Below are 27,191 nucleotides of genomic sequence, written 5' to 3'. Positions count from 1 at the left end.
CGAGCAAAAACATACGGGACAAGAGGCAGTCAGAGAAGTTGGAAGTTCAGTCCCTGCCCTCAAGCTCACAGTTCTCTGCTCCCATTACACCCCAGGAAATAGGGTGGGCAGGCTATATCCTGTGCCAATACCGAGGCAGGGACAGCGGGCAAAGACAGAGCTTTCTTGGTGGTAACACGTCCAGAAGGTAGTTTAGTAAGCAGTGAATCAAATATGAACAAACTCTGGGCCCCCACACAGACCCTACTGGAGAGCATGCGGCCCCCAGAGGTCAAGCCAAGGCCTGTGCCATCACCGCCTCTGCCCAGAGGCCCACCCACCCCCTGCCCCACACAGAACAGAGGTGCTCAGGGGAAACTGACATTTGGTTTTATTGTGCCAAGGACATTACAGATGGCGGATCTTGTCGACACCTGCAGGGCACGGGTGCCCCATCTGCTGAGGCTGCTCCCACTCCCCACACTCAAATCCTGGGCGGCGGCCATGATCCTCAAAAGTGCCCCCCACCCCGAAAAAGACTAGTGGTGGAGGTGGAAGCATAAGGAATGCAGCGAGGTCAGTCTCATTGTCCAAAAAGCCCACTTGACACCTGCCCCCCTCGTCCCCATCCCCGGCTCACGCCCTAGACCCTGCCCACCTCCACAGAGCTGGAGGCCAGGGACAACAAACACATCTTTGTGCCCCCTCTGTGCCCCATGGCCTGCCTGCCCCCAAACCAGAGATGCCGCCTTCATAGAGCCAATACTGTTGTCTACATCACTTTTTGATTGAATGATTTTATAAGATAAAAGTACATTTTAATAAAGAAAAATTCAACATTGAAGGCTCAGACATTCTTGGGGGTACTGGGAAGGGGATATTCCCACTTCTTCCTCCCACCTCCCTGGCATCACTGTGGAGGTGGGGTGACAATTTTCTGATCTTGGAAAGAACTGGGGGCAGGGAGACTTCCCTCTGTCTGAATGTCTGTCTTCAGGGGCTGCCTGGCTGCCAGTTGGTTTGTCTCTGTGTGCCTCTCGCCTACCTTCAGCACCCTTGCCCGAGTCCCCTGTGGAATGCAGGGATGGTGCTGTGCAGGGGGCAAGAGGGCATATCAGCTGGCGAAGAGACAGGTGATGGTGGTGGTGGCAGCGATGAGAGGGCGCGCAGGGGTGGGCCAGCCAGAGGGAAGTGGGGAAGGAAAGGAGGGGAGAGAGGGAAGAAGGAAGAAGGCAAGAGGGAAGAAAGCCAAAGAAGGTGGGGTGGCACCGGAGGGCAGGAGTGGTGGGGGTTGGGAGACGGTCTCCAGTCTCTGGGTCTCCATCAACTCTTGTCTGGGGGTGGGTCTCTGTGCACTTTGTTTTTCTTCATACTGTCTAGGTATTCCTGTTGGGACACTGCCAGCACCGAAGCTAGGATCTCATCATCATCCCAGTCGTTCAGACCTGCTGGGCAAGAAGGGAAAAAGGATGACAGAGCACTCTCAGCCTGCCTTCTTGCCCTTCACTGACCCCTGGCTCTGGAGAGATCCCATCCAGGGATCTCATTCCTTTCTCCAAGGAAAAGGCTCCTCTGGGCCCACATCACCCCACTCAGAGCCCCTCTGGGACAGACCCTTGAGCCTGAAAGTCTCTTTCCCTGGGAGATGGCCAGAGGCTCCAGAAGCTCCCTCTCAGGACTTTCTGCTTCTTCCATCTCTCCCCAACTCCCAGCTGGTCCCTGGCCCCTAGACAGAGGAGGCTTACCAAAGGCAGAAGGGGACATCTGCTGAATGAGGGCCCGGCACTCCAGAGCAGGGTAGAGGGACACAAGGGGGGAAGTAGCCCGGTCGGCCCCTGTCGAGAACTGGCTGCTTGTACCTGGGGCAGATGGAGAGTCAGAGGCAGGGCCCAGGACCTAGGCAGGACCTCCTAACCCCTGCACGCTCCCTGCCAGCGAGTCACTGACCTGGTGCACAGGGTGAAGGAGGTTTGGCAAGAGCTAAGACAGTGCCTGGGGAAGGGGGCTTGATGCCCAACTCGGCATGCAGCTCAGGGTGCTCAGGAGACGAGGCTGAACTCCGCTGCCGTGGGGACCGGCTGGTCCACTCCTCTAGGCCACTGGAGGCTGCTGCAGTGGCAGAACTGCATGTGGCACTGGCTTTCCGGGGCTGTGGTGGGAGAGAAGGAGGTAAGTACCAACACCAGATGCAAAACTCCTCTGCCCCATCCCCAAAGGGCTCACTCCACACCAGAATCCTGGCTATGACACAGCTTCTACATAGGCCACCATCATTCCTAGTCACACAACAGACCACAGGATGAAGGTAAGCTCCTTAACCCCCTTTCACATCCTTATAAAGCCAATCTGACAGGGAACCTGTTACCTCCACCTTTAAAGTAAATCCAAACCTATCCCCTTCTCACCCTCTCCTTTGCCAGAACCATCATCAGTCACCAAGAATACCACAGCAGCCTTCTCTTTGGCTGGTCCCCCTGCTTCCACCTTTGCCCCCTAGACTCCGTTCTACTCTTAGCAGTCTGGGGGATCCTGTTAAATCCTACGTCAGATCCCATTCTTCCTCTGCTCACAACCCTCTCATGGCTTCTGCCTCACTCAGAATAAAAGCCAAAGTCCTTACCACAGCCCACAAAAGCCCCTTCCAATCTGCTCCCCCCACCCCACTTTTCTAACTCCATCTACTACCACATTCTGTTCAGCCACACTGGCCTCCGGGCTGCTCCTGAATCACACCAGGTATGCACTTACCTCCGGGTCTTTGCTCCTGCTGGCCCTCTGCCTTCCCTGGCTCAGGCACTTAACTAATTTCCTCACCTTCTGCAAGCTTTAGCTTAAATCTCACCTGCTCTAAGGCTGACCCTGACAATGCAACTTAATATTGTGAACTCCCAGCCCTACTCAGCCCTACTCATACCCTTTACCCTGCTCTACATCTTCCATCCGTACCACCTCTCAATTAATTTATTCATTATGTTTACTGTTTATTTTGTTACACTCTACAAAGATTTAAGCACCAAAAAGACAAGGATCTGGGACTGCCCGGCTCACCAATGTACCCCCATACACTGAGAATACTGCCTGGCACAGACTTGCAATAAATATTTGTTCAATGCATTACTTAGCTCTTGACAACATCTATAATCACTCTAAACTCCTTGTGATTCCTCAAATGCCTGTCTGCCCTGCCCCACTTAAAAATTCAACCTTTCTGCATGAAGACTGACCAGAGCCCCCACCTTCACTGGTCTCCCAGCCAGGGTCAAGGATTCCACTGATGCATCTGTCTCCCTCAACAGATAGGAGATCACTGAGGGTGGAGCGGCCTGGACCTGATTTTACATCCTCAGCACAGAGCCTGGCACACAAGAACATCCAGCAAAAGCTTGTCCCTCTGAAACTACCCATGAATCCTGCATGTCACTACCAATGGCTGCCCTCCCTCACTCCTTAAAAAGAGCTTGTTCTGCACAGATGTTAAAAGTTCTAAGGCACAATGCCAAGACTAAGGCCAAGATCCTGTACAGACTAGGGTTAGGAGGTTCCTTCTCTACCAGATGTCAAAACCGCTTAATTTTATTCTGCCTGTTTTGGGGCAGAACATGGGAAGTAATGGGTTCTTGGCCAGTCTAGTAACAGAGCCCAGGACCCACCTGGCTGGGGCCACGGACTTGGCGGGCCTGTTTCTCTTGATCCCTCAGCCACTGCAGGTAGGATTCCCGAGCCACCTGCTCCTCAATGGCCTCGTTTGTGGCCTCCCAGTCTGTGGCCCGCTTCTTGTCTTCCAGCATCTGCTGTTCAATCCATGACTCCTCTGATGTTTTTATGGCATTCTTCATCAAGGACTGCTCTGCAAACTACAAGGGGGTGTGGGAGGAACAGGGATGTGGGGTGATACTCTGAAGTCTGGCCAAGAGCCAGAACTGGCTAGAGGAGGTGGGCCCACAGGCCTAGAAGAGAGGAAACAGGGAGGCAGGTACTCTTACTAAGCACCCCCCTGGGCAGGCTGCCTATCCATCAGGGACTGGGGGAAGGCAGGCTTGGGTTGTGGGACTTGTCATTTCAAACTCCTACACTCAGAAGCCCTGCTCCCAACCCCAAAACATCTCACTGAAGTACTAAGTCTGGGGTAGCCAGGTGTATTCCAGCTGAGGCCGGAATTTAAAGAAGCCTCACCCAGTGACAACTCAATTGCTGAGGCCTTCCTCACCTATTCCCAAATGGGACAAGGAGAAAAGACCACCTCAGAAGTTAGCTGTGTGTGCACAGGGCAGAGGAAGTATTGGGGCATTTAAGTGGACAAGAGGACAGTGCTAGTATGGTGTGGGGTGATATGACTTGTGGGACATTGTATCAGAGTGTGCTCTGTCAGGCTGTGAGACACAACAGATTTTTTAAAATGAAATAATGAAAAATATCAGTGCCTATCCCAGGGAATAAATTGAAGTATTGCTCAGTGATACTTATTTTAATGTACATACACACACCACATACCAATGTGTGTGTGTGTGCACTAAGTAATGATGTAAAATGTAATTTTTTTTACCCATGGGCAACAGCCCAAGTATGTAAAACTCTACGTTAAAATAAGCCAATTAAAACATGTGCAAAAATAATCTAAACATACAACTTCATGAAAAGATATACAAGTAAGCACACAAAAAGATGCTCAACACCATTTGTTATTAGGAATTGCAAATTAAAACAATAAGGTACCTATCAGTTGAGGATACAGGTAAGAACTACAGCTTCATATAGAGACAGATGGTTACATACAGAAACATTTCTAGATAATGTGTATACACACAGATTAGTATACACACATATACCTCCTTGCTCTGTCAGCTGAAAGGGCCTAGAAGCAAGGATACCCCAGTAGCAAGGAGCACACTCAGTACCCAGATCACCTAGATCTTGGTTTCTAATAAAATTCTCCAATAAAAGGAATCAGGGTTCCTTGGAGAAATAGCTGGTTCTAGGACTGAGGCAGGAAATACACAAGATGAGCCTGCAGCACCTTGTAGTGCCAGAAAGTAAGCACTCAAAACTAAAACAAAACAAAATCCCAAGACCTCTCCCCACCGCAAAAAATCACCACCAGAGTGATGGGGGTATTTCAAAGAGATGCAGGGACCAACTAAAAGAGGTTCCAATAGCCAAAACTGGAACAATTTGAGCATCAAAATATATAAAAATAGTATTGGATTATAACCCAAAGTGTAAAGCATAAAATAAATACCCTGAGTCCATACTGATATACATAAGTGATTGAACAAATTAATAAATGGAGGACAAGAGACAAATTTCCCTTGCAGAAGAATCCCAAAGAATTTATGTAGATACTCTGCTTTCAAGGAGATGAAGTATAACCCCCACTTCTTAAGTGTAGGCTGTGTATAATGACTTCCTTCCAAACAGTGCAGCATGGAAAAGGAGGTGGGGATGGAGGAAGAGTCATTTTACAGTGGAGAAAACTTGACAAACACCACTTCTGTCAGGTGATCAAGGTCAACATCAGCAGTCATAAATCATGTTCATAGGATATACTGTCGATATGATGTGATGAGAACAGCAGCTTACCACTATGATCTTTCTCCCTAAAACCCATAAACCCAGTCTAATCATGAGAAAAACATCAGACAAATTCCAAGAGAAACATCCTACAATATACCTGACTAGTACTCCTCAAAACTGTCAAGGTCACCAAAAACATGAAAGTCAGAAACCGTCACAAAGGGAGCCTAAGGAGACATGATGACTTTAGTTAATAATAATATATCGATATTGGTTCGTATATTATAAGAAATGTACACAGTCATCTGATACCTTAATAATAGTGAAACAGTGTGCAAGGGGGAGGAGGGTATATGGGAACTCTGTACTATTGTCTCAATTTTTCTGTAAATCTAAAACTATTCTTAAGTCAATAATTTTTTAATTAAATAAAAAAAAACACTAGGGCATTCACATTTCTAACAAAAGAAAAAATAAAAGTTACGAGCAATCAAACCACAAAAAGTCATGGATGAATCTTAAATGTACAGTGTTACATGAAAGAAGCCACTGGAAAAACTACATATTGTGTGATTCCAATTATATGACATTCTAGAAAAGGTAAAACTACAGCCTGTAAACAGATCAAAAACAAGGAAATCAGGAGAAACTGTCACAGTCAAGAGGAGACCCAACAACTAAATTTAATATGGTATCCTGGATAAGATCATGGAACAGATAAAATCATTAGGGAAAAACTGAGGTAATTTGAATAAAGTGTGGTCTTTAGTTAACATATCAATATTGGTTCATTAACTGACAAACATACTATGCTAATATGTTAATCATAGTGGGGTATATGGGAATTCTCTAAGCACAGTAATTGCATAAATCTAAAACTGTTCTGATATTAAAAATTTATTTAAAACACAAAACAAAAACCCCTCTATGTTGGAGAGTGTGCTGTTATTAGGGTATGTGTCCCAAAATGAAGCAGGAGCACTTTCTGTTTGTAGGAAGTGAAACCTGAATAGAAGAGATATCAAAACCCCCAGCAGGCAACTGTGTATGAATAGACAGAGAATGAGAATCTGTCAGTGTGTGCTGGGAAAACGTACTGCCACCTTCTGAGCACCTACTAGGCACCAGGTCCAGTGTTAGGCACTTTCTGCATCGGCTAAGCTGCCAGCCAGATTACTTACACAATCTGCCCTAAGTCCTACAGCCAGTAAGTGGCGGGGCCAGGCCGGCACTCCAAGTTTCTGTGACCACAGCTGTCTGTACCTGCTGAGGTTCGGAGGAGGATCCATGTGGGTGTCAAGACCCCCAGACCAAGCACTGGCTCACAGTTCCCAAATGTGCTCCATATCCCAAAATGCCAACCCTCAACAGGCACAAAAGATGGGTGAGCCAGCTCAGACAGGTAAACTGAGACCACAGAATGAGCCCTGAGAGATCACCTTGGGTAATTCCCTAATTTTACAGAGATGAGGCATTAGGGGCAAACTCAGAAAAGGGAAGAGGACATTTCTGTGGGCCAGGGGCAAAACAGACCCCAGCAGGGGTTTCTGGCCTCTATATTCAGCAGCCATTCTGAGCACAGGGATCTCCTTACCCCTGGTTTGAATGATGGCAGGCCCAGTCCCACGCCAATGGTGGCCTTGTTAGGATTCACCACTGAATTGTAGTGGATATTCCGATGGTAGCTGACACGGATGGGTTCATCCTCATTTTGATGGATCCCATGGAATGTGTTGATGGGTTCTGAAGAGAAAGAGGAGGGAGCGCCCACAGTGGCCTAGGCGGGGCAGCCTCAGACCAGGCATGATCAGTCGCTCACCTACCCACCACCGAAGTACCTGTGCTGTATTGATACACCTCCACGGGCCGGTTGTACATCTCTGCCATGGCCTGCATCTCAATGTGGTTGCCATGGCAGTTGTTTTTCCGCTTCCGGTTGATGTAGGTGGTGAAGTCCTCTGTGACGTAGTTGGAGAAGTAGTCAGCATTCTTCATCTATAGAAAAGATCAGAGGGTCAAGGTCTATGTGGAGAGGAGATCCTTCCACTCTGCCCCCACCCTAAGGCCTCTGCAAGGTCTCACCAGATAGTCCATGCAGTGCTTTCGTACAACCTCATGCATGTCCTGGTCTCCATAAACCTGGTCAGCTGCGGGGACAGAAGGAGAGGTTGGGGTCAGAGCTGCCACCAGAGAAGAGTTCCGAGTCACAGAATATCCTTGGGGCTGGAGGGTTGGGGGCCAGGGAAACTTCCTTTCCTACCCCAAGGTGTGGAAAGTTCTTGGCCTTGTAGGCTGGAATAGGGTCATGAAAAAAGAGGCAGACAGGGACAGTCTTTAAGAACAAGAGTACAGGTGAGAGGGACAAAACCACAGGCCTCTTGGGTAGATGAGTTTGTCAACAAACATTTACAAATCCCACAAGTGGCCTTAAGCACCACCCCACCCTTCACTCTTCACATGAAGAAACTGAGGCTCAGGAGTTTGTGGCTTGACCAAGGTCATACAGAAAGTTAGTCTGTGACAGCTTCAACTCTAGAATTCAGTTTTCCAGATTCTCAGGTATCAGCATGGCCTTTATAGGTTTAAAAAATGGAAAGGAAAAAATGGTTGTGGTAGGTACTAGCAAACTAAATGACCAGAGGTAAACGACCCAAGTGTTCCGAACTTCACTTGCCTCACGTGTAAAATGGGATCAAGCTGGGTAACTTCCTTTAATTCTCTTGTGGGATTAATGAGATGACAGGTGTGAAGTGACTAGCACTGGGCTTAGGACAGAGCAGTCACTCACAGCCCCTTTTCCTGTGGTGGGGCCTGAATGTAGGGTACACTGAGGTGAGTAAAATCCTGTCCCTATCTGCAAGAAGCATGTAGTCTATAAGAGAGATAAAACACATATGCACCTAAACTTAAGCTTAATTCGGGAAGGGCAGCCTGTGGCCCAAATGGGTTCAGGCGTCAGGGTTTTGGTCACAATAAGAACTAGGCTCCCTCTGCCTCGCTTGAGGTCTTCGTACATGTGGTTCCTTCTTTTTAGGATGTTCTTTCCATCCTCTTCGGTTGCCTACTTGTCAAACACCAATGAGTTCTTAAGACAGTTTCCCACCCTTCAGGGCACCTCTATCACCAGTTTTATCAAAGGTGTGTGCAGACGTCATTTGCCTGATCACACTGGGCTCCCCCCACTGAGGGCAGAGGGTGGTTTACATCCAAGTCCACCCCTTGCTCAGAGCCTGATGCACTGCAGGAAACTGGAACAGTCTGCTGAGTGGATGGGTAGGCTGGGGGAGCCAGGAAGCCACTTCCCTGGGAAATTAAAGCGGGTTTGAAGATGAGGCACGCCTGTTGCCCTCTGGCTAAGATGAAGAGGGAATTTCCCTTTGTCTCCCCAGAGGACCGCTGCTCTGATGGGATCTCCCTAGGGCACTGGGGCCGGGGCAGGTCCCGCAGGGAACACTGCAGAGTACTTGCATGACAGCCAGTCTACCTCCTCAGTGAAGAATCACCAGAAGAACACCTTCGCTGCCCTACCCGTCCCTCCCTGGAGGGTTTTGTGAGATAAGGAGTAAAAGGCCGCTCTGAGATAGAAAATGGGGCCCATGTCTGTCTCAAGTCCTCTTGGAGGTGCAGAACTGAAGGTGAGGGGGAGTGGGGGTTGTGAAGGCGGGAAGGGGTAGCCCCTTCACCGATGTAAACAAGGATGTGGGTTCTGTGGCCACGCTCTCCCCCGCCCCCCCCCAGCGGTACTTCCAGCAAGTCACATGCCCCGCGCACAGCCTGGGGGCCCCCTGCTGCTGCCTTTCTTAGAAGCCAGGACCACAGAACCCACTGTGGCTGCCTGAGCTGCTTGAGGAGCTATTTCTGTAGAATAAACTTGGGGTGCCAAGGAGACAGGGCTGTCAGCAGCTGCAGTAAACAGGAACTGAGATGGGAGCGAAGGGGTTAAATAGAAGTCAGTCTACCAAGCTCAGGGAGGTGGCTGAGATGTTCCTAGGGAAGGGTCAACAGGCATTTCCAGGCGTAGGAGATAGATTTACCTGAACTAGATGCCAGATGCAAGAAGTTGGGGGAAAGAGGGGAGACTATTGGACAAGGAAAGGAGGTGGCAGAGGTTCCCCCCATTTCCCTGCCACTGACCCCTTTGCCTGGTAGAAAGGCTCTGCTGCCTCCTAGCTGTGTGGTACTGGGCAAGGCCTTTAACCTCTCTGAACCACAATGTCCTCATCCATAAAGTGGGGAGAGTAACTCCTCTTTCTCTCATGGGGCGCTGTCAAGACTATAGGGGGTGGTCTGCCAAACACCGAAGGCATACTAAATGTTCCAGAGACAGGGCTCTGTTTGTCACAAGGAGAACGATGACTCCTTCAGATAGCTAGCCACCCATAAGTCAGCTAGAATGTCACCGGAACCACTTATTAAGCCCTTCCTCATTTCTGTTGCACTTCCTCAGCTAGAGGAAAGCCCCAAACTTGGAGTCTAGGCTGCCCCTCCTCGTGCAGGCAGGACTGGCTCTCTACCTTTACTGAATCCAAAGGTCCACAGGTCTACCTTCTGTGCCCGTAATTCAAATCTTTAGCAACCTAAATAACATCAAATCAATAACATAGGCCTCACAAAATAGGGTCCTTAAGTGCAGGCAAGGTATGACCTTTCCTACTTACCTATAAAATGTAAAATATCGCCTTCTCTCCTCAATTCTAAGATGCACTGATAGGTGATACAGTATGTGTATTTAATCATAGCTTTTGGAGGGGGGAACTCACTTCACTGACTATAAGATGTACCCTAATTTGGAGATCATCAATGTGGAATAAAATGTGCATCTCTGAACTGAGGAAACAGAGCAACTACTTTGCCAATGAGGTAGAGTAGAAGAATCTTTTCAGTGACATAAGGCAGGAAAAACACCCAGTATAGGGCTAAGAAGACAGGAAGTCCTCACTGAAGAGATGCTTGTCTGACTTTGCCAGCCCCACCTCTGTCCTCTAGAAAGCCCTTCTCCTCCCAAAAGGTTTGAACATGGGACTAGGGGCTGAGGTAGACTTCCCAGTGGGGGCTAAGGTGGGGGAAAAGGGCCCAATGGACCTGCAGAGGTAGGGGAATTCAGAGCACTTGTTTTTATAGAAACCGAAACTCCTCCTCCTCTTGCTGACACTGCACTTGTGGGCAATCTGCACCTGCTCTTCCCTCCCAGAGTCCAGCTGGAAGGGGGTCCCCCACTACCTCACCTCTGTCCCCAACCCAAACAGGGCTCGGGAAGCCTCAGCACAATATGAAAATTGGTTCCACCAAGGCTCAAGGTTCACATTCCATCCTCACCCAAAAACCCTACTTTACCCAGGAGGGATACTGAGTACAGAAATATGGCACAGCTGGCCCAAAGTCACACATTTGGGAGGGTGAAGGAGAGCCCAGAGGCCAGGCTTTCAAGGAATAACTGGTAACTTCAAGCACTGATTCCCCAGGTGACATTACCACCACCTCTAATCCAGCTGTCACCTTAGCCACTTGACTCCCTGGGCCAGGCCTGATCCTGCCTGCCTCAGTTTCCCCACCAGCACAAGCAGGAAGCAGCTGTAACCCAGGAAAGGCCTGTGAGTGGGCAGAGATTACAGGTATCAGGGGCTGTACCCCTCACTAGGGCCACAGAGGTCAGCATGAACTTTACCCTCCCACACCCCACTTCTGTCCTTTCTCTGAACATACAGAGACACCAGCATAGAAATGCACATGTGCACACACAGAGCCAGCAGATCCTGCTAAAGATGTTCCCTGAAGTCAAACAGCCACACAACAACCCTCACAACTACAGAGAATAATCACACTCAACAAGTAGATGCCCTTGTCACCAACCAGGCAAGACTAAAGGCTGGATAAGATGCGAGGCTGAACAACCCCTCACCTCCTTCCTAGCCTTTGCCAGGGGTTAGTAGGAGAGGGGAGTAGCCACTAGCTCTAACAGACTTGCCTCAACCTCCTTCCCCTGCTGCCCGGGAGAAGGTCTCTCAAACCTCTGTAATCCTTCCTCCTCAGGCTTCCTAAAATGTAGTCAGTATTTGCTGAGGAATTATGTGGATGAGCAAGACAGGAGAGCCTGGACTATCTAAAGGAGTTTAAGTACAAGGCCCTACCATTTGTTCTAGAGGCACCTGGGAATTGCCTCCCTGCCAGGCTGCTGCCTGCCTGCCTGCTAGAAGAGCCACAGCAAGTTCCACTGAGGACAAAAAAGGAAGTCTGGTATCTGCAGGCAATATGAAAACAAACCACATAAATGTGTGTATACATAGCAGCACGGGGAGACAAGACCGGGTCTGTTCCCCACTTCTCTCCTGGATCCACTGAGGAGATGAACCAAGAAAAAGGCCGCACCGGCCTGTCAAGTAGCTGTGGTACATACCTGGCCTATGGCCCCAACTGCCTCACTCTCAGTGGGGGAGACAACAGAACTCGGCCCTCTCAATAGTCTGGTCTCAGAGATGCCTGCTACTCTACTCAAGAATTCCCACTGCAGGGGTGGCAGCCAGGGTGGGAAAAAAATCCCCACTGCAAAGATGGGAAAACTGAAGGAGGCAGGGCAGAGAGAGATCAAGGAAAGCTGGTGTACATGGTGGCCCATGGGATTCTTCTCCTGGGCTGGTTCAACCTTAAACACCAATGTTCTGATACTGGCTGTATGACCTAGATAATAGGGCCTTGGCTACCTCTTGAGGCCTCAGTTTCCCATTTATGAAACAGTCAGAATTGATCTGAGATCAATGCTGATAGCCCATGTTCTAAGACTAAAAGGCCCAGAGCAGTGGGCCTGGCTGATGTTTGAGCCCCATCACTGTAACACACACAGCCCCAGCTGCATCCCCATGGCCCATGCAGGCACAGACACGTGTGGCCTCTACTCTGCCCACAGAAGCCAAGACCAAGGCCAGGGCCAGGGCCAGAGGTTTTTGCTGAGTCAAAGCCATATGGGGAGAGGGAGGGAGGAGAGATGCAGACTCACGTTTCTAGGAGGAGGTTATCTGAGCATAGCAGGGGCAGGGTGGACCACAGGATACCTCTGAGACCCAGGCTCCCACTTCCACTCCACCCAAGTCTTTGCTGATGCTCACAAATCTCCAATAGGGGGTGGCGGAAGAGAGAATTGGGCACAAGCAGTGGATACTGGTTTACACTAGGGACACCCAGATCTCAGAGGCAAAATAGAGGGTAGAAACCCATCTGCCTCAGGGTTCCTAACAGTAGAGGACTACAGCCTCCTAGCTGGAAGAAGTAAGGCCCAGAGAGATCAAGGAATACATTTGAGGTCATCCAGCCAGTTGATAGCTAAACTAAGAAGCTAGGGCATTCCTAGGGTCACAGAAAGAATGTGTCCTTTGGAGACATCTGGATTCCCATGCCAGCTGTGCCATTAATGACCCTGAGCATGTCATTTCCCTTTCCTGAGCCTCAATCTTCATTCCTGTCTCATGGGATAACAATCCCAATTTTGCAGGTCAACGTGAAGCACCCAGCAGAATGCCTAGCAAACAGTCAAAGTCAAGGAACAGAGCGTCCTCTGTGTCCGCAATCCCCACTCCAACTCTAACCCTCAGTTATGTGCTCCTTCTACTATTCAATGTGTGGCGGGAAGTTAGAACCCGGAGGCTTTCTTACCAGAGCCTAGGGCAACTACCGCCTGTCCCTGTCCAAGCTAGGCTGGAAACAGAGGAGCAGCAGAAAGCTTGAGGACAAAGTTCCCTTCCCAGGTACATGTCCTGTGTGCTCTGCCCCAGAGAAACCTCCAGATGAGGCCTAGAGACCCAAGAGTCATGTACTTCTGGGGGAGAGGCCGTGGGGCTTCTGAGGTTTTACGGAGAAAAGCCAAGGGCAGCCCAGTCAGGGAAAATGTGTAGCCATTGTGCTGATAGGGAAAGGCCTTCAACCTGTCGTGGTCAGCTCTTCCTGTAAGCTCAGGCCCCTTACTGGAAGGCCCCAAAGAGGGGGAAGGGTCAGAGTGTGTTTTAGGAAAACAGCTAGATGAACACACACAAATATTGTTCTTAACGTGGGTTACTGCCCAGCCAGGTCCTCACTAGCCCTGAGACCTGCCTCAAAGACCACCCAAGACCCACATGCCCAGCTACACTCTTTGACCCTCACTCCTCCAGCAGCCCTGCTTACCCCACATCCAGCCTAAGGTCTCAGCACAGGGCCTAGTACCTAATGGGCCCTCACCTTTTCTTTCTTTGCCTTCCTTTGGTCCAAAATAACCCCAAACCTAGCTCTTTCTCTAGGGAACATCCCAGGGAGAACATAGACTTGAGCCACAGGATCGGAGGGTTGGGAATTTTCCCAGCCCACCAGAGTCCACTGCGGGGACCTCTTCTGCTTGGTAGAATGGGGAGACAACCACTCACCCCACTTAACTTTCACTCACTTAAACACTCGTGGCTCTGAGGTACCACTGAAAACAGCATTCAGGCTTTATCAATGCTATTGTCCCATGAGGGCCTACTATATGTCAGACACTAAAGAGATCTACTAAAGTAATCTCATTTAACCATTATAACATGGTGTCTTTTAGCCTCATGTTATAGACAAGGAAAATTGGTTTAAGGTTCAAGACAAAAAAAAGATGTGTGTGCTCAAGGGCACACCAAGAATCAGTGGTACAGCCAGAAGTGGAGCCTGAGTCAGTCTAGCCCACCAGCAGACATGAGGGGTACCCACACACTGAGAGAATAACAGACCCAGAAGGGATTCAAGGAGCCCTTCAGAATCAACATCATTTCACAGATGGCAAAATGGAAGTTATGAGTCAGGGCCAGAACTAGAAGGGACTTCTGATTCCCAGCTCAAAGCTCCTATTGGAGGGTACTTTTCCTCGGGAGATATCAGAGCTCCAGATATCGGAGGATCAGATCACACTTCCAGCTTTCCCTGGACACCAGCACAGGACCTCACAATTGCTTACTGAGTGTCAGATTCAGAGCCAGAGGTGCTTCAAACATCTAGTTCAGACTGGATGGTAGATGGTATTAAGGAATTATTAATCTTGTTAGGCATGATAATGGCATTTTGGTTATGTTAAAGGAGAAAGACAGAGTCCTCATCTGTCAGAGAAACATACAGACATATTTACGAATGAGATGATCTAATGCTGGCATTCTGCTTTAAAAATACTCGTTTCAGGAGAGTGAAAAAGAGTGGGTGGGGTAGTGATGAAATAAGGCTAGCAATATGTTAATGACTATTTTGAAGATGAATGATGGGTACATGAGGGTTCACTATTCTCTGTACTGAACAGCAACGTGCTGTGGTTAGGAGCATGGGCCTCAGACTAACCTAATCCAGAATGCGACTCCCGACTTTACTGAGTACTCTCTGACCCTAGATAAGTCACTCCCCAACTCCGAGCCTCTCTGAGCCACTTTTCTCATCTGTCAACTGGAAGCAAGTGTCCTATACTTACCTAACTTGGGAGAGAATCAAAGGATTCCCTATAGTGCCTGACAGAGCGCCCTTCCCTAAGTAATGTTATTTCATCACTACCATTGCTGTTGTTGTTATTCTCACAGCACCACACTGCTTCAGGACCGAGGGTTAGAAGCCAGATACTAACTCGAGACTGGGGCCTGGAGTCCCTAAAAAACCAGCTAGCTCTGCCCGCAACCCTGTCATGGAAATTACTCCTAACAACTGGGACACAGCTCAGGGGCAGCCTTAGGCCCTTGAAGGCTGAGGCAGAGACTCACCGACAGCCCGGAAGAGACAGGCGCCGTCCTCCTTCATCTGCTTGATGATGAAGCCCTTCTTGTCTCGCAGGGCCTTTTCAAACCAGTGCTCCTGCTGGAGGGAAGAGGGGGGGGGGTCAGCAACAGGAGAGGCCTGTACCCCCTCCCCAGGGCACTGCCCTTGAGCTCCCAAGGGGCCCAGCTGATTAGCTGAGAGGACACTGGGCAAGGTCAAGCCCTCAGCCCTGCCTGACCACTCCGTGCACATGGAGCAGGAGGCGACCCTTTCTTTTAGGGAACTCAGTTGCTGTGTAAGCAGAAGACTTGCTCCCAGAGGGGCCTCAGCTGTCCTGAGGGCAGAGGCCCCATCTGCATTCTGACCCCTGCTGACCATGCTGGGAATCCAGTGCTGGGCCTTCCCCAAGGCAGCCAGAGGCCCAGACTCAGCAAGTGCCTGGGGGGAGAACATGGCTCTATCTCAAGGAGTTTCACCTGGGGAACCTCTAGCCACTTTAGGGGAGATGTTGAGGAGGGAGTGACTGGCAAGAGCCTAGATCTCAAGCCCCACATATAGCTAGGGAATTCCAAGATACATTGTGTAAGGCAAGACGTATGCCAAGTATGATCTCACTTGTGATTGAACACATTTAACACATGCACACAAAGTTGGGAAGGCTATACAACAAAGTATTATCCTTAAGGGTTGGTATTACAGGTGATTTTACTTCACCACCTCCTTGATAAGATATATATACAATACCTTACTCAAAATTCAAAAAGCTTTAAAAACCAAGTCTTTATCTAACCTGACCCAAGCTGACAAGAACCTATGGAGATGAATATGCATACATTCCTATGCAGAAACATTCAGCTGTCTAATCAAGAGGTGTTGCTACAGACCCCACCGGAGATGTTACATAATACACAATATACACACCAGTAGTCTTTCCCAGATTCTAAAGTTTTTCTAAATTCCAAAGCACATCTGACTCTGAAGGTTTGGGTTAAGTAAACCTGTACAAATGTGTACTTTCAGATTAAAAAAAACAATGTAGAGATGAATAGGCAGAACACAGAGGACACCTAGAGCAGTGAAACTACACTATATGACACTATAATGGTGGTTACATGTCATTACACATTTATCCAAACCCACAGAGTGTACAACACCAAGAGTGAACCCTAATGTAAACTGTAGGCTTTGAGTGATGGATGTGTCCATGTTGGTCCATCGATTGTAACAAATGTACCACTTTGGTGGGAGACATTGATAATGGGGGAGGCTCGGCATGTGAGGGCAGGGGGTATATGGGAACTCCCTGCACCTTCTGCTCAATTTTGCTGTGAACGTAAAACTGCTCTAAAAAATTAAGTCTATTAAAAAAAAAGTACACGTGTCACTTAAAACATATTTTCCATCTCAAAACAAAACAAACCAGAAGCAGCTGACTTTCCCAGCTTCCTTGCGCCCTCTGCTGGCCACCAGAAGAAGCCAGTCTAAGCCTGCATCAGGCCTAGGGACCAGAAATCTCAAGGCTCCTCCTCAAGGACACCACCCAGCCCAGGGATTTATAGTATCCGGGCTAATGCCGATCAGACAAAAAGGATCACCTCTCTGCAGGCCATTTTTGCCCAGCTCAAGTGAGAGAAATTCCTGGCAAAGTAGGAAACACAAGGTTTAGAGGTCAAAAGCTCTAGGTTCCAACCCCAGTTCTATCATTTACTTGCTTTATGATTTCAGATAAGCTACCTGAACTCCCCAAGCCTCAGTTTCCTATCAGACTGGGGATATGTGATCTGCTTGACGGAGCTGTCAAGAGACTCAGAGGAGCTTCAGGATCTGAAAATGTTTTCTAAACAACATACCACACACTAGTGACAGAAGGGCTCACCAGTAACAGAAGGGCTGAGACCAGCAGAGACAGATGATGTACAACTGAGAAGCCCTTATAAAGTCCCAGGTGAGTGGCTACACAGGAAAGGATAAAGAAGGGGTAACAAGGGAACACCCAGTAGCCCCACTGTCAGGGCTTACACTCCAGGAAGGTGTGGCTGGCTTTCCAGAGATGATAAAGGCACCTGGAAGCCCTTAATGGGCTTCCATAGGCAGCACAAAGACTCTTGTTTGTGTGCAACATTCCAGCAGTCCCTCCTTCCCCAGAGGCTATGGACTAGCACACTCAAGCCAGTTCCCCTATCTCTGTCCTACAGGGTCAGCCATCTCCCAGCACTAAGGCGCCTACCCTAGCCAGGGGTCTCCAGGAGGGAAGCTGCAACTATGATCACAGCCCCAGGTTGGACAGAAGAAGTTCCAAAAAACCAGGGCACACAGCAACCTCCTGACCTCAAGTATGTGTGCGTGGGGGGGGGGGTGGGGATTGAGAGGAGAAAAGGGATCAAAGAAGACAAGAGGAGCTCCTACTTATTCATCCAACAAAGATTTACCTGGCAGCTACCAAGTCAGACCCTGGGCTGGTGATGAGGACAAAAAAATGAATCAGACTTGGTCTCAACCTCGTTAAGTTCATAAACTGCTAGAGGGACAGGGAAACAGGTGATGATCACACACAAGTGTGAGCAGGGCTTTGAAAGAGGTGAACACAGGAGTGCTGTGAAACAGAGGAAGAGACCTGGCTAGTCACTAAGGCTGAAAGGAGATGCCACCTGAGTAAAGGATTAAAACACCAAAACCTCCAGAAATGCTTGTTAATTGGATAAGAAATCACTTCTGCCACCCCAAGGATGACAGAGACCCAACAATGAGTTCAGGAGAGCTAAAGTCCTGGATAGGAGTAGGCAGGTAAGTAGGCCAGGAAAAAATATGAATTCATATTAGCTGAATGCCTTCCCATGCCAGGTACCAGATGCAAAAGGTGACCTCGTTTAATTGTCTTTACCACAGCCCAGGTGGCAGAAAGCATCATCTTCATTTCACAAAGGGAGAAAGGAACTGGGGTTTGGGCACCAGCAAAGCCTAGTGTTGAGGCAACAAGGGGAGCCCCATGAGCCACACCACGGAGATATACCTGGCAGCCCCTCCTGAGAAAATCCTGGTTTGTCCCTAAAAATGGAGGTCTGAGCACACTCTCCGCACAAGCATGTGCAAGGGCTGCCAGACTGATATCTGGACCTGGATCTGGAGGTCAGACCGCCAGCCACCCACTGGCTTTGGCACCAGCAGCCTTTGGAAATTGGGCTCCAGAACCCTTTCTCTGTCTCTCTGAGGGGAGGAAACAGGGAGGTCATGATCCTGGACTCCAAAAAGAGCTCAGAGTCCCGCTTCTAGCACAGTCTTTTCCTTCCCCTAGCTGGACAGAAGCCTCCAAGGTAGGTGCCAACTTAGAAGCTGTTCAGGAAAATGGCCCAGGAAGAAAGAGCTGATGGGAGTGAGATGTGAGAGCTGGCCCAACCACAGATACATTTAAGCTACATCAATGCTCTGGCCTAAGTCAAGTCCAGATCTTGAATCTTGCAAGACCACTGCTGAGCCTGTGGGTAACTCCCTCCCTACCTCTGAGCCTCCAGAAAGGGGCCAGGCAAAGCTCTCTGACACCAGGGAATCCTAGATGCAAGACTCTGCAATCTACTGGTCCAAAGGCACAAGAGAAGTTGAAGCAAGCTGTGGGACCCAAGTGACTTAGGTTCCAATCCAGTTCCACCAATCCCCTCAATTATTAACCATGTGATGAACTGCTCTGAGCTACAGTTTTCCAATCTGTGAAATGGGATAACAAACCTCCCAATAATAGGGATATAGAACAAACAAATACTACAGGACTTTGCCCAGTAGGAGAGCACTTCATGAGTTCTCTTCCTCTCCCTGGAAGGGAAACAAGAACACCCTTGTAGTAGGCTGAATAACGACAACCCAAAGGTATCAGGCCCTAATCCCTGGAACCTGTAAATGTTACTTCATAAGGAAAGGGGGTCTTTGCAAATGTGGTTAAAGATCTTGATATGTGGAGATTATCTTGGAGTATCCAGGTAAGACCTAAATGCAATCACGAGTGTCCTTAGAACAGCCAACGAAGACACGATACAGATAGAACAGGAGACCACCCATACACAGAAGCCAGGCAGCGGTTGGAGTGATGTGGTCACAAACCAAGGAATGCTGGCAGCCACCAGAAGCTGGAAGAGGACTGCATTATCCCCCAGAACCTCTGGATGGAGTGTGGCCCTGCCAACACCTTGATTTTGGTGCAGTAGAACTGATTTTGGACTTCTGGCCTCCAGAACTATGAGAAAATAAATTTCTGTTATTTTAAACCACCCAGGTAATTTGTCACAGCAGCCACAGGAAATGATTACAACCGCCTTGTAGCACTCCTTGGTGTGAGCCCTGGGCAACATGGCATGGCTCCCATCCCCCAGGACTCATCTTATTAGCATCCTTCCAAGGAAAGGGTTAGAATTAAGGCTGCAGGGGTCTGGAATCCTCCCTCCCAGCCTGGGAAGCTGCTGACCCTGCCTATCAATGAATGAGCTGCCACTGAAGTGGGGAGGAGGCAGGGGGAGATGGCAGCAGCAGTGGCAGCTCATGGACAGATGTCTTCCCAGAGCCCATGGCCAAGAGATGTTTAGTATTCTGGGCTTCACAGCTCTGTCCCAGCAAGCCTGGTGCCAAGACCACCCCTCTCTCCCCCTCAAACACCCAGGAACACTGGCTCGGCTCCACGGGCTAAACATAGGCAAACTCATCCAATGAGAAACACAGACATACTGCTCTCCAAGGATTAACACAAGCTCTCCAGGGCAGAGGAATCAGAAAAGAGCAAGGTCCCAAACCTATTGCCAGACCACTGCGAGGGTGGGGGGTGAGGGGGTGGTATTTAAAAAAAGAAGATTCTATTATTCTGTAACAAAAAGCAATGAAGTACTGATGCGTGCCACAACACAGATGAGCCTTGACGTTATGCCAAGTGAGAGAAGCAAGTCACAAAGGATTGCATACTGTATGATTCCATTTATGTGAAATGTCCAGAATAAACAAATCAATCAAGACAAAAAGCAGATTAGTGGTTGCCAGGGGCTGACAGAGGATGAGAAGACTGGGGGATGATGATGATGATATGATGTAGGCTTTCTTTTTGAGGTGAAGAAAATGTTCTAAAATTATTTGACTGTGGTGATGGATGTACAACTCTGTGAACATAAACATAAACCACTGAACTGCACACTTTAAACTGGTGAACTGTATGATGTGTGAATTATATCTCAATAAACCTGTTTAAAAAGAAGCATACACACAAGGGCCTACAGCACTGGCTGGGGAGAGGGAAGCCGATAACTGCTTGAAACTTCATAGCACACCCACAAAAGCCAAGGGGCCCCACTCAAAGGGGGTAGGAAGCAGGGAATTAAAGAGAATACAACTAGCTTCAGAACAATGAGTCCAACCTCCCTCTTCACCATTACCCATTTTATGGATGGAGAAACCGAGGCCCAGAAAAGGGAACTGCCAGAAGATATAGGACTCAAACCCAGACCACCAGGCAGGGACCACTTCCTGCTATACCAATCTGCCTCCTCCCCAGACAAATCAGTAGGTTCCTAGATGCCAAATGGGCCCTTGCTAACAAAAATCAGTTGTTGCAAAGGCTCTTAAGAAGAACCCAGATGATCCTGGGGAAACTGCAAGAAAAGAATCAGCCAAGAAATGAGGTGGACCAGGTCAGGTATTCAGACTCTCAATAACCCTTGGCATGGGTGGACTTTTGGCAGCTAAGCAGGAGACCCTGGGGTCTGAGCTCAGGCCCACCCAGCTCCAAAGCCTAAGCTCTTTCTACACACGACTCTAACTCCATACCATCCAACAGGCAACCCCTGAGCTTATTCACCACAGTCCAGCAACCACAAAAATCACTGTTCACCAACCCTGAGCCTCACACTGACCAGGGCGCTTGTCCTGACCACCAAGCTTCGTTAGCTGGGAAGGAACAGAGGGGCAGAGGAGAGAGGGGAGGAACCCAGCTCTTCCTCAAAAGACACCCACCATTCTCTGTCACCTCCAGGTTCAAAGGGCTTTGGTGTGAGCTCTTTAAAATCCCAAAGCTAAGTGATACCTCCTCACCAGCTCCTTACCTGACCAACAAAGAAACTGAGGCCCAGAGAGCACAGGAAGAACTTTCCTGGTTCATCCAGCAAAGCCCCAGCAGAGCCAGAATGGGAACCCAAGTACCTTGGTTACAGTGCCAGTTTCAATTTCTCCTACCACATTAGCACACGGGTCCCCTTCTTAAAATGCTCTGTGGGGTCCTCAAGCTCAGGACACTTTCAAGTCATTCTTTGCACAGAGGAGACTCTCGGCAAGGCAGCCATGCCTGGGAAAGGAAACCCCTGACAACACCACCTTCCCAGCACTGAGACCCCAGGGTGCCAAAAGGGCTCCCAAAGGCAGTAGAGATACAGTCACAGCATCAGGACAGACAGGAAGTCTGAGTAGTCACAACAAGGACCACATTCACCATCTGGGATCCCTCTCAACAACTCCCCTCTTTCCCAAGGGATCTAATTGGCCTCCAGGTTACAAATGCCCCCAGTGATGATTCAGGACCAAGCCTGGGGCACCAGGAATAATCTTCCCTCTTTCAACCCCAAGTTGAACCAGGGGAGGCAAGGAGATGCATCTTCTTCCTCCTTTTGTCCCAAGAAGTGGGAGGACACGGAAGCCTCTCCCGTCATTGGGAAGGGAAGGTATCATGCAACCACAGAGCTTTACTTCCATGTTCTTAGGGGGACAATTACAAGGGAGGGACTCTCAGCCTAAAAGGTGCAATGGGGGTCTCAGGAGGTGTCTTTCTAGTCACCGCGGCAGCACGTGACTTTCTCTTCCTCTCTGTCCCTGGGACCAGGGAAGTATCACTCCTATTTCAGCGGAGAAGAAAAGGCACATTTTACCCTAACCAGCAACTCCTGGTCCTGACCTTGGCAGATGTTTTATCCTGCCTGGAGTAGTAATGGGTGGAAAGGGAACAAGGACAGGGACTAACGACAAGACCCTGGCCCCTGTAAAGTACAAAAAGATTCACCTGAGCAAAGGGGGAGAGGAATGTGGGTGGAGAATTTCCCTGGAGTGGGGGTGTCCCAAACCCATTCTCTGTCTCTAGTAAGAAACAGGCTTATTGAAAGCAATTCGGGAAGCTCAGAGTATTTCCCTGATCCTAGAAATGAGAAGGAAGCACAGCTGGGTCAGGGAGAGATTCAGAATATCTCCTGGTTCTTGAGAAGAGACTTCAGTCTTCCTCAGTAACCGACAACCTTCTCATAGAAAGGGGAACTTCCTAGACTGAGCCGGCTCAGGTAGAAGGTTCTTAAGACTGTGAAGAGCACCCAGGTCGTTCTGCCCAATGGGAGAGGTCTCAGGCCACACTGAGGAAGACCTCACACCAAAGGGGTGAGGGACCCAAACCCTTCCCTAAGGTGAAAGATCTCTTGTCCCTGAGGGGAAGCTCAGGCCCCTGAGAGGAGGCTCAGACTCTTTCCCTCAGAATCTCACCTTACCCATGTCCCCAAGGGAACAAGCAGTTCTCAGGACTTGGTTCACAAGTGGATGGTGGGCTTAGGCTCGAGTCACCAAAGCAGGAAATTTTATGTCTCTAAAAGGCCTCTATGACTGGGGTGTACATATGCTGTCTGAAGTGGGGTGACAGTACTCTCAGGGTAGGCTCAAGTCTCAGGTCCTAAGGTGGGGGAGGTGTCTCACGCACCTGAGGGAAAGTTCAAACTTGAGAGGGGAGACTCAGGACCCTACTCCCCAGGGACTCTATCCATGCCCCCAAGGGAGGGGTCTCAGGACTCAATTCTGGTGGGGGGAATCCTCCTGTTCCTGAGAAGTAACTTAAGTTCCTTGAGGGAGTAACCTGGACCTCATCTCTAGAGACACACTGGTCACTGAGGTATGTGTGGGTCTCTTGTCCTTGAGAGTGGTGCGCTCAAGTGTCCTTGGCACAGTGGGTCTCAGATCCCCAAAGAGAACACTCAGACACCAGTCCCTGAAGAGAAAAATCCCCTAAAGGCTTCTGTGGAGGGCTATCAGTCTCCCGAAGAGGCTTCAGACCCAGTCTCTGAAAGCCCCAGTCCATAAGCAGCAGGAACCCCAGGCTCCAGTATTCAAAACAGTGAGCCTCATTTTCTTGAAGAAAGGCTCAGGTCTGGGAGGGAGGATGGTCTAGCCCTTAAAAGAAGCTTAAGCTCCTAGAGAGGGATTCACACTCTTGTCTCCAAGGAAGTCTCAGACTACTGAAACGAAGCACAGATCCTTGTCACTTACAAGGTGATCTCATTTACCCTAGCAGAGTTTCTGGTCCCAGGGTGTTGGTTTTGACCTTTGTCCCCAAAGGGGAAGGGAATCTTAGGGGGATATGCATATGGTGTGTGTCAGGCCCTTGATTTCTGGAAGGAATCTAAGACCTCACTGCTGTGTGGTCCTGTGCTGTACCTCCCTGAGAAGGAGGTGGGGGTTGTCCTTCATAGTGCCTCAGACCCCTGAAAGGGTTTAGGTATCCTGGGGACACTCAGACATCTCTAATGTCTCCACCTTGTGTTACTCGGAGGGAGACTCCTAGACTCTTATCCCAGAGGAAAAGAAATGTCAAGCCACCAAACACAGACCAAAGTCCTCTGGAGAATCATGAGACTCCCCTCTCAGGAGGCATTCCATCCTGCCTGTCTCTCCTGGGGAGTTTCCACCTATTAGCCCTACATGATGAGATTCCACAGCCCAGAGTAACAACGATGGGTCCTAGAAAAGACCACAGACCCCATCTTTAAGTCGTCTATCTTCTGTGGGGCCCCTAACTCCAAATCCTTGGCTGAGGGAAGAGGGTGTTTCACGCACCCACCAGCAGGGAAAAGGAGTACCAGGCTCTGAGAGAAGATGTAGACCCCTTGAAACGACCTCAAAGAGCCCTCCTTAGGTCCCTACCCAATTTGGGGATCCCATCCACCACACCCACTCACCTGTCACCCCCCGCCCATACCTGCTCGACGGTTGCGGGGTCCATAGCTTCGATGCGAGCTGCAGCCGCTTCATACTCGTCCTCACTGTTGTAACCTGCGCCGACCTCCTCACGCTCCGGACTGCCCCCGCCAACCGCGCCAACCCCAGGGGCTTGACGCCGCCGCTTGCTGTGGCCAGGCCCTGAACAGCAGCCGCCCACGCCCACGGCGCCGCCCACGCCCACCACCACGCCCGCCGCGCCCACGCCCGCTGCTGCTGCACCCAACGCGTCACCCGGACCGCCGCCGGGACCGCCGGGGCCCCCACAAGGAGGAGGAGAGGCCTGCTGTGGCCGGGGGCCCGCCACGGCGCCGGGCGGCACGGCCAGCGCCCAGCGGTGGAGCGCACCCGGTGGCCCCGGGAGCGGGCCCTGAGGCGGTGGCGAGGCCCGGGGACGGGCCCCCACGACGCCCGAGTCACGGTCGCGGTCGCCGCCACCCACGCCCGTGCCGCCGCCGCCCACGCCTACACCCCCGCCGCGGCGCGGCGCTGGGGGCAACGGCCCGGGCGGCGGCGGCTCATTGGCGGGGTCGGCGTCGGGTGGCGGCGGCTTCTTTTTGGGGAGAATAGTCATGGCGGCAGCACCGAGTACCCCCCAGCAAACCCGACGCGGGGCACGCCGGGAGAGGACCCGGATGAGGGGGCTACAGTGGTGCGCGAAGCACGACGGGATCGGCGGGACCCGGATAAAGAGATCACAGCACCGGTTCTCGAACCGTCGGCGGTGCGAGGGTCACAAGGCAGGAGAACCCGGATGTGATGTCCTAGATGAAGGCACCGCGGCGAGCCTGTCGTAGCCTTTGCTCCAAGTCCAGCAAGTTATTGCTACGTTCGTTCCGGCCTTCGGCTTCAAAGGAAACAGAACCAAAACAAGCACCTCTTCGCCCCGCCCCCTCGCAGGTTCTTGAACTACCGGGTGGGGCCCCGGGAGTTGCGCACGCGCGCCGGGGCACAGCCCCGCCTCTCGTTCGGAAGTACGTGGGCAAAATCTTCGCCGCCGCCACAACAATTGCGAGCACCAACCAATCAAAGCGGCTGCGTGGGTCCTCGATGACAGCCACGGGCCAATCAGAAGCGAACGTTCGCCCTCCCTGCCCACCGTCTCAGATTTCAGTCAATGTCGGCACCCTTGTTCCTTGCCTTTCCTTTCGTCGGCCTGTCCCGCTCTTAACTTCTCTCCCCGGGGCTCTGACTCGCAGGCGTGGGTTCTGCGACAGGACAGTGTGGCGTTCCCCACGAGCGACAATTTTAAAATCACCTCCCTTCCGGGCTTCCAACTTGGCCGCAGTCAGCCGGACTGACTGGAAAATATCAACACTCCCAGGGCTTAGCAACCCCCTAAAGCGTCAGTTCCTGTTCCACCTACCTGCAAATCCACTTCCGGTGGAGAGGCGGGCGCCGTTTCACCCTGGCAACAGGCCGAGCTCTGCGTGATTGGTTAAGACATGCCGTCTCTCACGTTGGACGGGCCAACCTTGGGACAGACGGACACCGTGGGGACAGCGGGTGTTTGGGAAGTAGACGCCCTCTCTGGCACCACCGCGCTCTCGCCCTCGCGTTGACCTCCTCGCCCCTGTGGCTAGTGCGCAGGCGCGGCACAGCCTTTCCCCCCCCCCCCTGTTTTTTTCTTTTTTTTTTTTGCCCCTCCCCTGGAACTGAGTTTACCTGAATCGAGCAAAGTTTATGAACCAGCTCTGTCATCAACCAGCATCTCGCAATGAGATTGGGAAAATTCATGCTATTGAAAGGATGGCGAGCTAATCCTAGCTCTGCGCCTCCTGTCTGAGTGATCTCTGGCTAGTCGTTTGACACCTACCCCATCCTGAATTTCCACTTCTCTGTAAAATGGCAATGATAATTCCAATATAAGAATAAGAGGTTAATGCTTGCAAAGGGCCTGGTGCTGTGCCTGGAACACAGTAAGTGCCCAATAAATTAATCTGCTTGGCGGTGCAATGGAAAGGATCCCAGGTTTTGGAGTCTGGAAGACCTTAGTTCCAGGCACAGATGGACCATTACCAACTGTATAACTTTGAGCAAGTCACTGTGTCTCAAATTTGAGGTTTCCCACGTGTAAAACGGGAATATTAATGCCTACCCAGACTACCTCAGCGAGTAGTTAGGAAGTTCAGATGAGCTCATGAACCAAGGTGTTGTGACAGGTGAAGGCACCCTGCCTGTCCCATAAGCCAAGGTATACAACAGGCCATCACAAAGCTCTTCTGAGTGCCACTTAATCTCCCTTAAGATGCCAAATCTAGTTGAAGATCATTCCTGAAGGGTGTCAGTAATAAACAGACTATAGTGATGTTTTCTGCTCATGAGCCTTAATGGGAGGAGAAGACTCACGTTTACTGGGCTTGTTGTGTTTGGGGCACTGTGCCAAATGCCTATGCGTATTATCACATTGCATCTTCTCATGAGCCATATATCCCACTCCCTACTGGATATTTGTCCAGCGCCACACATCTAAAACTGAACTTATGAGAATAATTGTAGTTAACCTTCACCAAGTACTTACTATGTGCCTGTCACTGTGCAATTAACTTTGACATTCCCTTTGATAGTGAATGAATGGCCCCCTCCACCCTTTGCCCAAAACAGAAACCTGGGAGTCAACCTTGACTGCTCCCTCTTCCTCAACTCCCACATACCTGTCAATCCCAAATCTTGCCAATTCTACCTCTGAAATCTCTTGACTTTCCAACTCTTACCCCTGCCATTACCTGGTCTAAGCCACCATCATCTACCAACTGGACTACTGCAAAAGCCTGTTCACTGTTTTTTCCTCCCTCCACGACTGGTTCTCTATAATCCACTCCCCACAGAATAATCCCTCTGAAACACAAACCTCATGATCACTTTCCTGTGTGAAAGCCTTGAGGTCCCCATCATCCTTAGGATGAAGTCGAAATCTGTATCAAAGCTTCAAAGGCCTTTTGTGGTCTGGCCTACTGCTCCATCCTCACCCTCATCACAGCCTCACGCTCTCCTCT

General features: G+C 50.2%; 1 protein-coding gene across 3 annotated transcripts; it reads right to left on the bottom strand.

Moving 5' to 3' along the window:
* Positions 1-347: 347 nt before the first annotated feature.
* OTUD5 (OTU deubiquitinase 5) lies at positions 348-25,549 on the bottom strand. 3 transcript variants are annotated; one of them, XM_064483152.1, is made up of 9 exons: positions 24,176-25,549; positions 15,216-15,306; positions 7,573-7,637; positions 7,329-7,485; positions 7,085-7,233; positions 3,630-3,833; positions 1,927-2,128; positions 1,725-1,838; positions 348-1,427 (listed from the first exon to the last, which is right to left on the bottom strand). In XM_064483152.1, exons 1-9 carry the CDS (start codon positions 24,767-24,769, stop codon positions 1,303-1,305), a joined length of 1,701 nt encoding a protein of 566 aa, XP_064339222.1. In that variant the 5' UTR covers positions 24,770-25,549; the 3' UTR covers positions 348-1,302. The 3 variants fall into 3 exon arrangements, with proteins under 3 accessions (XP_064339222.1, XP_064339221.1, XP_010995163.3); XM_064483151.1 differs by having other exon boundaries at positions 15,216-15,309; positions 24,176-25,548; XM_010996861.3 differs by having other exon boundaries at positions 348-1,424; positions 15,216-15,309; positions 24,176-25,547.
* Positions 25,550-27,191: the final 1,642 nt, after the last annotated feature.

Source organism: Camelus dromedarius, chromosome X, assembly GCF_036321535.1.
Source record: "Camelus dromedarius isolate mCamDro1 chromosome X, mCamDro1.pat, whole genome shotgun sequence".
Taxonomy (NCBI): Eukaryota; Metazoa; Chordata; class Mammalia; order Artiodactyla; family Camelidae; genus Camelus; species Camelus dromedarius.
The sequence above is the reverse complement of the archived record's forward strand: the minus strand, read 5'-3'. Positions and strand labels throughout refer to the sequence as shown.

Coding starts and splice junctions, on each gene's coding strand:
- OTUD5 (XM_064483151.1), bottom strand. CDS start 24,769: ATGACTATTCTCCCCAAAAAGAAGCCGCCGCCACCCGACGCCGACCCC. Junction 7,638..15,215: donor CTGTCTCTTCCGGGCTGTCG/GTGAGTCTCTGC, acceptor CTGTCCCCGCAG/CTGACCAGGTTTATGGAGAC. Junction 2,129..3,629: donor AAGTCCGTGGCCCCAGCCAG/GTGGGTCCTGGG, acceptor CTCCCACCACAG/CCCCGGAAAGCCAGTGCCAC.